The 12,510-nt window shown below is 46.3% G+C and overlaps 1 protein-coding gene across 1 annotated transcript in view; it reads right to left on the bottom strand.

Annotated features, from left to right (window-relative positions):
• LOC138295493 (calpain-8-like) overlaps positions 1 to 12,222 on the bottom strand; it is a 187,902-nt gene extending 175,680 nt beyond the window's left edge. The window contains exon 1 of the mRNA XM_069233833.1: positions 11,752 to 12,222. Coding sequence (XP_069089934.1) covers positions 11,752 to 11,988 — 237 coding nt within the window. The 5' untranslated portion in view covers positions 11,989 to 12,222. The remainder of the gene's footprint in view (positions 1 to 11,751) is intronic.
• Between the last annotated feature and the right edge of the window lie 288 nt (positions 12,223 to 12,510).

The following is a 12,510-nucleotide window of genomic DNA, read 5'->3' as shown; positions in this document are numbered from 1 at the left end:
CTCTACCCACCCCCCACCCCCGCAAAAAGGGTTAGGTTCTGTTTGTTTGCTTGAATATGGCAATATTTCCAGGTGCGAGCCTGGCACTGGAGAAGGCCAGGCACAGCGCTGTTTCTGACCATATATTGAACACCTGCGGCACGGGCGGCTGGCACCTGCCTAGGTTTCACTTGAACAGTTCTGGTTTGGGTAGATTGTACTGGGCAGAAGAAACTTCACGCTTTAAGACTCCCGTAAAGGGTTAAACACGCGACGGCAAGCCACATTTCTTTACCACTGCAATCTGTTCAAAACTGTTTTTAATATGAATTTCCAACATATTGTACTTTTACAGGGTTTTTATAGTTATATGATTGGAATGATTTATTTATATTCCACTTGCCAACTAGAATCAATAGATAGAAAACAAGAGACTACATTACACACCCAACATTACACAGCCATGTAGTTTGTATGATGCTAAACAAAGCCATAAGGCACAGTTGGATAGAGAAGAAAAGCTGTCTGCAGCTGGGCGAGGTACTGTTTGTCTAATGGAGAACAAAGGGTTGAGAAATCACATTTACTGCTTTTACCACTCACCCTACCTTTACTCTAGGTGTAGTTTAAAGTACAAACAGCTCCCACTGTTGTTTGTAGGGAAGCTTTAGCATAAAAGCATATCAGCTGGTGCCCGTGAAACCTGTTTGACAGGCCTCCACCCAACTCTCAGTATGGAGAGGTGCCCAGCGACCACTATCCTAATCTTGAAAATAACCATTAATTCCCTTAAATCCCTTGAATAAATGCAAGCTTTAATGCTTTCAACAGAAAAATCCAGAATATTTAAGGAAGTAGACACAAGGGCGTGGCGGTGACAGGTTGGGTATAACATCAAAAACATTTGTTGTTGAATTACATTTTAAGGGGGAGGGAGACAGAGGCTCCCCGCCCTGGTCTGAAAATGTTCCAGCTATAGAAGGTATGTGCTGATGCAGAATTCTCAGGTATCAGGACATACGGAGATGCATGGGGGTCAGCAGGCTGTCCTACAGGAAGAACAACATGCAGTATTGTGCATCACACAGCCGGCCTCTCCCTACAGTGACATAGATCTTTCAGGTGTTAGCTTTTATTCAGCAGGGCTGTATCACAGGTTTCACAAATAGTCCAGGCACAGGGGCACTCGTATAGCGGAGCAACGGTGGCAGTTGAGTGCCACAGACTGCAGGTGTTGGCACAATCTCCCATCTCACATAGATCTTCATTAGGCAGTTGACCTACCCATCAGGTGCAGGCTTTGAGAATAAACATCAAAGATTGATCTCAGGTCACTGAGAGTTTACAGGTTCAGGTCTCGGATGACAGAGCCATTCAAAAGTGAACACAAAAATGAGGGTTCGAGTGTAAACACATAGATGAAAAAAAGACACTGAAACAAACTAAAAAAACACAGACCATACATAAATATGCTCATGCAACATTTTCCATGTAAAAACATAGATAAAAAAACTTAGATAAAAACTAGAAAATATAGACCAAACATAAACATGTCCCAAAAATATTTTATACACCTAATTTCTTCCAAACACACTGTTGCAGGACCGGATAAGTGCCCAGTCCTAAAATATATAGGGCAAATCGCACGATAGTGTGTCAGAATCTTCGATGGGAGTAACTTAGGTACGTAGATGTTTTGTTTCTACTTTTGATGACAACATAAACATGTTGGCAACTTCATGGAAGACATTAGAGTGGTAAAGAGCCATTAACAACTCTCCTGTCCCTGCAGAGCAGGCGGTAATGCCTTAGTAAACACTATTAGGAAATGTTTCTTAGAGGCAGTGCAGCTGTCTGGTTTGCTAAGGACATCTTGGGGACATTCTGAAAGCTTCCCTGGTAATGCATTCAGCCCATTGCTACCATTGGCTTTGTGGTTTGCTGTCTTAATTTGTTTTAGGCCGCGGTAAACCCATATTTTGGTGCAAATATAATGGTCATTTCAAATGAAAATGGGTTGTCTGTAACCGCAGTGCTCTACCACACCATTCATACTCCACACTGTGCCACTCCACTCTATTCTCTTCCACTCTATGGCACGCCACTCCATTCTACGCCACTCTACTCTATAACATGCCAATCCACTCTATGCCCCTCCACTCTAAGACACTCTAAGACATGCCACTTGACTCCACGCCACTCTAATTTGCGCCACTCACTCCACAACACAACACGCCACTCCTCTATATTCCCCTCCAAACTACTTACCCCACTCTACTCCAATCTACCTCACTCCAATCTACCCCACTCCATTCTACCCCAGCCCACTCTACCCCAGTCCACCCTAATCTACCCACTCCACTCCAACCTACTCCTCTCCACTCCAATCTGCCCCACTCCAATGTACCCAAATCCCCACACTCCACTCTTCTCCAATCTACTCCACTCCACTCCAATCTACCCAATCTACCTTACCTCACCCCAATCCACCCCAATTCAATCTACCCCCTCCCCTGACTCTAATCTAGCCCACCCAACACAATCTAACCCTATCTACTCCACTCCAATCTACACCACTCAACCTCAATCTCCCCACCCCACTCAAATCTACCCCACCCTATCCCAATCTACCATATACCACTCCAGTCTACCCAGCGCCCCCAATCTACGTCATTCCAAACTTCCCCAGTCTATATCCACTCAATTCCAGTATTCCCTACTATCATCCACCCAATCTACCTCACTCCAATCTACACCACTCCACTCCAATCTATCCCACTCCCCTCCAATGTACCACACATCCATTCCACTCCAGTCTCCCGCTTAATACCCTACATTCACCCCAATCTATCCCACTGTATCCCTCTCTACTCTACCCCAATCTACCCTACTCCAATCTAATCCTCTCCAATCTACCCCACTCCACCCAATCTACCCCATTCCAACCCAGTCAAAGCCAGTTCAATCTACCTCACTCCCATCTACCACATCAATCTACCCCACTCCACTCCAATCTACCACGTCACCCCTCTCCAATCTACCCAATCCATCCAACTCCATTCTGCTCCACATTACCCCCACTCCACTCAACCCCAATCCACACCCATACTCTCTACAGCTTTCTACCCCAATCCAATCTACCCCACTCTACACCACTAACTTTTAGCCATGGTGAACAGCAGCCACATTGTTGTACAACATGGCTAAATCACATTGCCAAACCCAATAGCTCTTGCATAGGGAGACCTATTGGCTTTGACAATGCTTCTTGTAGCTAAGAGTGTGCACTGAAACAAAATGGAGATTGTACAATGGAAGTAAAGGTCCTTCATAAATTGGGTATGACATGTCTTTCAGAGCTATATTGAGGTATTTTTCTAATTACACATGTTGGTTCAGATGCTTTAAGGGATGGGCAAAGTGGGCTCTGGTCCAGGACCCCAGCCTTCCAGGGGTGCCCCTAATAGAGCCAACCCTGGTTTACAAAGAGCCTTGCCTTGATGACCTTGAATAATTCTTAAAAAGATCTTAAAGAGGTTGTTTTAAATACCATTTTCCTTAGCTTTATTTTAACGGCGGTGATGTGTGAGGGTCTATTACAGATATTTTGCAGAGAAATGTTGTGTTTACGTTTCATGCAAGATCCATAAAAAGTTTCTTTAGGGTCAAAACAGGATCTCATATATGAGAAATGGGAGGGTGTCACAGAGATTATTTGAAGAAATATTAGTGAGCAGCTGTTGTGTTACAATATTGAAAACACAACACTATCCCCGGAAATTAGATGTGAACACATTTAGAATTTGGACAAGTGTGCACTGTTACAGGCTATGCCAAGAGGGCATGAAAGAGCTGAAAATAGAAATTCGTAGCTGTTCCAAATAGGGCCCCCCAAAATACATTTGCTCCAGGGTCCCTAAAATCCTTAAGATCACCATACATTTTGCGTGAATTCTCTCTCTCTCTCACTCTCTCTCTCTCTCCTCCGTCACCCCCTCTTCCAGTCTTCTAATGCCGATTTGGTCCTTGCAAAGACTAACAGTGGGTAAAAAGTAGACCACCATTTACTTGTCCACATTTGGATTGTGAGCTTGGTTACAAATAGTGGTCTCCTGTGAAGGCCCCTCTCCGACAAGAGGATGGAGCCCATCCTTCCCTCTTCCATTGTTAGGATTTGTCTTTTCTAAACTGTCTTGTGTTTTTTTTTCACCCAGACGACTAGTCAGTCTGTGAGTTCACTAGTGCTATTCCTTGATTTCACTTGAATCTTGAGTTACATTGAGTGTTATTTAACTGTACCCCTGGAAGGGAATGGAGCAACCAATTGCTCCATCTATAATTTCATCCATAGAGTAGCTGCCTACCCTGGGGCATGTGCTGTGTTATATATTTGCTGTGTGTAAGCCCCGAAGACTGCGTGTATTGTAAGTGATGTCCAGAGAGGACAAAGGTGTGTGTAACTGCACAGGATGAATGCTTTAGCCACCGGATGTCTTCATTCTTCATGGAGGAGGTAACCTGCATGTCCTTTGTTCCTGGATAACATGGTCCTGATACTAGCTCTCTGGAGAATTATGGCAGAAATCACTTTTGTTCTATGCCAGCTTTCCCTGCTGCACCTGGACCGCCCCCCATCTCCTTTCCTGTGATGTGTTGGGCCCTCCCCTAGAAATCGGAGGGATGAGGCTGATGCTGTCTGGTCAAAACCTGCAAAAACAGTGTCAGGGTTAATCCATTGTGTTTTCGGTGGATAGAACTGGAGAAAGCAACAGGATGTACCTTTTCTGAAAGGAGTAAGATACCAGTTCTGAAAATAAGGCTGTAATTTGGTTATCTCTGACTTCCTGTCAGTGCCCCTATAGTAAGATAAACACTGGCTCGATTAGGCTAATACTTTGCAATGTATCTGTACTTCAAGAAGACTCTGTGCGCCATCACAGACAGGATGCTCGCTGGGGATCGTGCCTCGCATGTAGCAGAATGAATTAAAGAATGAATATTTCCCTTCAAGCCCAAAGCTAGACTTAGATGATGGAGAAGTCCACCTATTATGACCGGCTATGAGGAAGGTAAAGCTGTACTGCCCATCGGCAGGAGAGGAGCAGGCCCTCAAGGAAATCCAGCCCAAGGCCCAGTGAACTCAAACACGAGTCACTCAGGTGCACAAAGATCTTCCATTCCAGCTGGCAAGCTTCTGGGGGGAGCAACGGATTGATCAGAATTCGACAAACTCTAGGGGTGCTTTCCAAGACTGCAAGGCATTGTGCACCTAAGTTGTTGCCAATCCATCTCTTCCTATCCCTGGTCCCAGGGGACGATGCATCTGCCTTAATGCAGCCCTTCACGGAAAACATGATTTTTCCTCTTCTTCCTACTTATTAGATAATTGTCCCGTCTCTTTGATGCTAGAATTATCTGGATCCCCATTAAGTCCAGGAGAACAGTCACCCAGGCTCTCGTCAGCAGCAAGTTAGACTACAGCAACGCACTCTATGCCGACACCACCCAAAAACTTCAAAAGAAACTCCAGAGAATCTGGAATGCCTCAGCCAGACTCATCCCGGACATCCCCTGCCACAGCCACATCACCACTCACCTGAGAGACCTTCAGTGGTTCCAGATCAACAAAAGAATCACTTTCAAGCTCCTCACGCACAACTACAAGGCCCTCCACAACATTGGACCGGCATACCTCAACCACTGCCTGTCCTTCTACACGCCCACCAGACACCTCTGCCCTGCCGAACTGGCCCTGGCCCCCACCCCAGGGATCTGCAAGAACTCTGCCGGAGGAAGATCCTTCCCTCACCTCACTGCACAGACCTGGAACGCACTTCTGCTACATCTCAGTTAATCACCCTCACTGACTCACTTCAAGAAGGACCTCAAGATCTGGCTCTTCGACTGAACTGCAACTGCCCTCCCCTAGCACTTTGAGACCCTAATGGGTGATTAGGCATGCTATACAAGAACACTGATTGATTTGATTGATTGGACAGCCTCAGTAACCATAACCATGCCAGACATACTTACGTTTAAAGTCACACTTGGACTCTGGCCTAAATCTCAGTACTTATGGGGGATCCACTGAGTTCAGTGGATGTCTTCAGTATTGTGAGAACTCTTGCAAACTGAAAATCTTGACAGAATTTTAGTACCTTTGCTGTGGATAAACGTACTGTCAAATGTATTTTATTTTATGCCTTGCCAGCACTGTGCCTAGAGGAAGGAGTCACCCCTTACTTCTGGATGTCAAGGCAAAAAAAGAAGGTCCAGTCATCGCGTCCAGCTCCTGACACCCACTGTGCATAGTTTTCAGCTACGTGAAGCAGGAAGTGGATGCATGACCTGGCTCTCAGCTGCACCCTGCACCCACTCCCTCTGGTCACAGAGCAGAGTTTACCATGTATATCCTTTGGCTGTGTGCAGTAGGCAATGGCTCTGGGTACAGGGCCTGACCTAAGGCCATAATCTGTGTCCGACCGCAAATCAAAATTGTGACTGCTCCATGGGTGAGTTATCTTTCTCAATACTCAATTAATCATCAGACTTCAAACACATTAAAGTTCACATTTAGAGAATTTATTAATAAGATTGCAGAATGGATGGTGCTGAATGTCCTAGCCCTACATTTTGCCAAAACTAAAGTCCTGGTTTTCGTTGCGAATGGGTATTGGTGGCTGCTGTAGCTGGGCCCACCGCCAACACCTTTAGTACACAGAATAATCTTATAGTCATATTTGTCTCAAACCTTCTTTCCAGAAACATCTATCTAAACAGGTTTCTTCTCGAATGTTCTATCTTCCAACATCTCAGGCTTGTTCATTGGTTGCCTGTCAACAAGAGGTGTATGTGAAAGCGCTTTGTTTTTAATTTAATGCCTTGATCAATGAAGGCCCTGAGTATATTGCTCTTGTGTTCTGCAGCTGTGTTCCTGTGCCTGTTTGAGATCATCTTGAGCTAAACTGGTAAAGATCCCATAAGTTAATAAGACAATGTTGGCAGGATGCTCCTTTCAATTTCTGGTGTGTGGGCTGTGGAATAAGCTACTACTCTCACCTAGGACCATTCCCTCTTAGCTAGTTTCAAAGCTTTTACTTGTTTTCTCTCTGACTGCACTGATTCAGTTGCATTTCTTACTTTTCACTTCACCCCAGGACACCCAATCTTGGGTAGCAGTGCACTTTAGAAAATAATAAATTATCAATCAATCTTTCTCATGAATTTCAATTAAATATACAATGGAAGATGCACACTTCATCACTTCCAACTGTAGCTTCTGTGTCTCCAGTGATAGTTTCCGTATCATTTGATGCCTTTTACCATGGTTGGTAAAACAAATGCGTGCCCTCTTCTTCCTTCACCTCCACTGCCTTGCCAAGGACTAAGGGGGAAGGTATTCCAGAGACAGCTTGGCACCGGAGATTGAGAGCCTTTGGAGCTGACTACTGGGACACATCTGTAGAGCTACTGCTGGGACACACCTGTTGAGCTGCCTGCTGGGACACATCTGTGGAGATGTTGCTGGTACATATATATGGTTATTCCTGCTGGGACACACCTGTGGAGATGTTGCTGGTACATATATATGGTTATTCCTGCTGGGACACACCTGTGGAGATGTTGTTGGTACATATATCTGGTTATTCCTGCTGGGACACACCTGTGGAGATGTTGTTGGTTCATATATATGGTTATTCCTGCTGGGACACACCTGTGGAGCTGCCTGCTGGGACACACCTGTGGAGATGTTGCTGGTACACATACATGGTTATTCCTGCTGGGACACACCTGTGGAGCTGGATGCGGGAACACACTTGGGGATCTGCTGCTCGGACACACCTAAGGGCCTGTTGGTTGGGACACACCTGTGGAGCTGCTGCTGGGACACATCTATTGAGCTGCTGCTGGGACCCACCTTTGGAGCTGCTGCTGAGACACAATTGTAGAGCTGCTGCTCAAACACACTTGCCGAGCTGCTGCTGTGACACATCTATGGAGCTGCCTGCTGTGACACACCTGGTGAGTTGCTGCTGGAACAGACCTGTGGAGGTGCTGCTGGGACAAATATATGGGGCTGCCTGCTGGGACACACTTGTGGAGCTGCTGCTGTGACACACTTGTGGAGCTGCTGCTGGGACACACCTATGGAGTTGCCTGCTGGGACACGTCTGTGGAGCTGCCTGCTGGGACACACCTGGGGAGCTGCTGCTGGGACACACCTATGGAGCTGCCTGCTGGGACACGTCTGTGGAGCTGCCAACTGGGACACACCTGGGGAGCTGCTGCTGGGACACACCTATGGACCTGTCAGTTGTGATATACCTGTGAAGCTGCTGCTGGGACACATCTATTGAGCTGCTGCTGGGACCCACCTGTAGAGTTGCTGCTCAGACACATATGGAGCTGTTGCTCAGACACACCTGTGGAGCTGCTGCAGGGACACATCTATGGAGCTGCCTAGTAGGACACACCAGTGGTGCTGCCTGATGGGACACACCTGCAGAGCTGCCTGCTGGGATACATATGTGAATCTACCTGCTGGGACACTTGTGGAATTGCTGCTGAGACACACCTGTGGAGCTACTGCTGGGACACACCTATGGAGCAGCCTGCTGTGACACACCTGTGGGACTGGCTTCTTGGGCAGCGCTGTGGAGGCTGGGCATCCGCTGCAGTGGGAAATCTAAAAATCTAAAAGTACATGGGGATTTGCCATCCATTGTAAACAGCTATTTCTGCAGACCCTCAGAAAAAGATAAAGTTCTCAGAGGTTTGTTGGGAAAAACAGTAGTAAAGTATATGAATTGTAAACACAGCAGTAACGAATATAAATTTGGAGCATCACTAGTAAAGTACAATCAGTGGAAGAACCCGTGGTAAAGTAAATGAAACGGGAGCAGGCAAGTATATGCATTATAAGCACAACCAGCAAAGTATAGGTATTGGTATTGGAAGCTTCAGCTATATTGTGTATATACCTAATGCCATCTGCTGTTATAGAAATAATAGCACACCCCACTAGCAGCATTCTTTCACCCCCAGGAAGATGCGGCTGGCGATGGGGCAAAGTGGAAGGGTGGAGGGGAACAAAACAAAAGTAAAAATATATATATATTTTTTTTTTTAAACGTACCTTGACCGCCGCACCGCCGGTCTCCACTGCACTGGAGGCACAGGCTCCAAGCCTGCCCTGCGGCCAGTCCTGACCTGCTCAGAGCAGTGTTATAATTGGCTGGAGCACCCTGACTGGGCGCTCCGAGGCAAACTGGGAGTCTCTGCCTGCTGTCTCCAACCCTGCAACAGAGTGCCAGGTTGGAGAGAGCCCTGTGCGCATGTGTGTTGAGTACCCCAACTCTGCCTGTCATCCCTCATGGTCCCGCCACTTTAAAAATAAAACAATAATAAACATTGTTTACTATTGTTTTATTTTTAAAGGTTTGCAGCTGCTGCTGGCATGGGGGCAAAGCTCCTTAGTCATAGCGGAGGAGCTGCCCATGCCCCGAGGTGCTGGTGTACCTTTATTAACTGTGCAAGCAAGAGCTTAGGAAGCCGCTAGCCTTGCAGTCCTGAGGTCACCCCTGTTACTTTATTTGGAAAACGGCTTCACATTCCCACTGGGCTTTTGCACAGTAGAACTTATTTTACTTTGTCTTTGACCAACGTGATCCATTACTTACAACAAATCTCTGCTAACCATAGACAACCAAAGAACCATCCAAACTGTATTTGGGGGGCCCAGATTAAGAGAGTGCAAAAGTGTCACCCCACTGGTTGAAGGCGCTATGGAAATACTGAAAACAAAATCCAGTGGGTTGGGTCTTGATTAGGCACCAACAAAAATTAAATGACCGTGGTGTAATTCTTGGAATTTTAGGAATTTCATGTTACGCTTGTTACCCAAATTCCCCAAATGAAGCCATTATTGCATGTTATGTAATTATGCACCATTTACATTAAAAGTTTTACTGTGAGCGCTCTAGAGTAACTCACAAGGCCAGAACACAAGTATCTGTTGCTTGAAGTACTTGTGAATTTTGTGTTATTTCTTTACCACGAAATACGTCTTTGAATTAAAAATAGACGAGGACATATCTCACACCGACATACAGAGTTAAATGACAGATTTGAATTTCAAGTAATTACATGTAATTTTCCAGAAATGTTGTCTTATTACACAAAAACAAATTCCGTGAATTACGCACACCCCTTGCTGTGATGCTCCTTAGTGTATTGCTACTCAAAGTATGGCCTGGGGGCCACATACAGCCCTCCTGACCTCTACATGTGGCCCCTTGGTCAACAGGAGCCCTAGGCTGCTGTTCACTCCGCTCAGCCATAACAATAAAAATATGTTAATCAAACTAGTGAGCATTTATTTAAATATTAATTGGTGTGAAAGAAAGCAAGTAACTAGGGAGTCCTGCACCCCTTAACTTTAGAAACAGATTCTTTTTTAAACGTCTTGCAGCAAGTGTAAAAATATCTCTTCAAAATTCAAAAAGTGTATTTAATTATCATGCAATATCTTTTCACCTTAGAACCATTGATTATATCATGGCATTGAGAAGTATTAATTTAAAAGTGTTCCAACCATGAATTTAGAAACATGAAGTCTTCCCCTTACCCTGACAAAAATGCAAAGAGTGAGCTAAAAAGTAAGTCAGTTACCTGCACTCGTTGAGTGACTTGGTTCCTTTTATACAGGATCGACATTATAGTTTATTAAATCAAACACAAGAGAAGGTTTTCTACAGTGCACATCCTGAAATCACTATTTGGGGTCCTCATATGTCATAATGAAGAAAAAGGAGGGAAAGTGAAATAAAACCGCCTAGTTTGGTTGAGTGGGGAAGCCAGGTGTTCTGATTTCATATTGTTCAATGCAGCCACTAGATGTAAGTGCTTCGCAGTGCTTAATTTTTGCTTGTTGTTTCCAGTGCTGAGCACCGTCACTTATTTTTGAGGGCCGGGGCTTATTCTTCTGCCTCAAGCATTTGCTGCGAGCAAAAGACACATATGGGAACGACGGAGGAAGAGAAAAACGAAAAAGCGTCACAAAGGAAGAAAGCTGCCAGAGTGAGCTGAAGGGGGCAGGGAGTGGCTTTAAATGGATTGAAGAGACCTAAAATGGCTTCAGGATTACGCTGCCTCAGTATTCCGTGCTCGCACATTTAAATGCAGCAGCCGAGTGTTTTAAGAGGAGGGCTTTGGGCAGCGGCACGTTTTTATTTACAATTAAGCACTGGTGCTTCGCTTCCCCTACTCTTACCTTACTGCCAGTTACCAACTCCTTCGCCGACCGCCACCCCGCTGACATCAATGCGGCCCTGTGGCACATCACAGACCAAACTATTTGGCCCCTGAGTACCCAGGTCTTGGATTGCATACACCCTGGCGTACTGAAATGATGCACGTCAACAGCAGGTTCTCCATCTGAGACAGTCCACCCTAAGGTTAGTAAGTACCGGAGTGTGCGACGGGGACTATTCTCACACTTTCCACCGCACCTTAAGCTTCTGTGCGCACCGCGCATCACCTGCGCCCCAAATAGGCCAAACCACAAACATCATCTTTTCAATTTTGCGCTCCGAAGTGCGCCCAGAAGCCCGATACAAATGAAGTGCCTCACCAGGGTCATAAATCTCTATATAGATAATACAAATGGGCTACCCAAGAAGCGCGTTAGGTCTTAAAATAGATCTGGAAAGCAGTCTATAAACACAGATACCATACAATAACATAAGATTAGCATGGCCACACGCGTCTTACCGGTGGCCGCTTCCATGCAATGCCCTGTGTCTTGGGCGAGCGCGGTCCCAGGTCCTGGTAGCCCACCGCCGAAGGGCATGCAGGGAACTCTTCATCCTTAAACAGGACCCCGGACTGCAAGCACTGGTTCCGCAGCGCCTCGAAGTCCTGGTTCAGGTATTTGATGGCGTTCTCGTTGGTGCCCAGGCCTTCGGCCACGGCCCTCTGCTTGGCCACTGCCGCTGCTGCTCCGGCCATGGTGTGCAGTGAGTGAGGAGGGCTGGTGGCTGTGAGGGGGGAGAGCTCTGAACCGGCCCTGGGAATGCGAGACTGGAGTTTATAAGCGCTAGGCCAGGTGCAGCTGGCACGCCTCGGAGGTGTCACTTTCTGGTGCTCCGGGAGGGGCCTGACTCACCGACAATGTGGTACTTGTGCAAATATGTACACACAGGACAATGGCTCAGCTGCACTCACAGATCTGGCAGCAAGTTCAGGTTTTCACCAGTTTACCGGTCCCAGCAGCCGACTGAGGGTGCTCAAGGAAATCGCTCAGTCACTGACTTACATGTTTGCGCGCCTGACCACATCTATACTATACCACAAGGCAGCGCATACTCCGCCTCTCAAGCGCCAACAAATGTGATAGAATCGAAGTGCGTCACCTTAAGTTATGTCAAGTGTTATCGAGGAATCAAATAGTTTTATTTGCAACAGGTGCCCTTTGCTTCTCGTAAATACACACACGGTGACAATTTACACCCATCAGTGGGGTCCAGGCTG

Source organism: Pleurodeles waltl, chromosome 5 (genome assembly GCF_031143425.1).
Source record: "Pleurodeles waltl isolate 20211129_DDA chromosome 5, aPleWal1.hap1.20221129, whole genome shotgun sequence".
NCBI lineage: Eukaryota > Metazoa > Chordata > Amphibia > Caudata > Salamandridae > Pleurodeles > Pleurodeles waltl.
The sequence above is the reverse complement of the archived record's forward strand: the minus strand, read 5'-3'. Positions and strand labels throughout refer to the sequence as shown.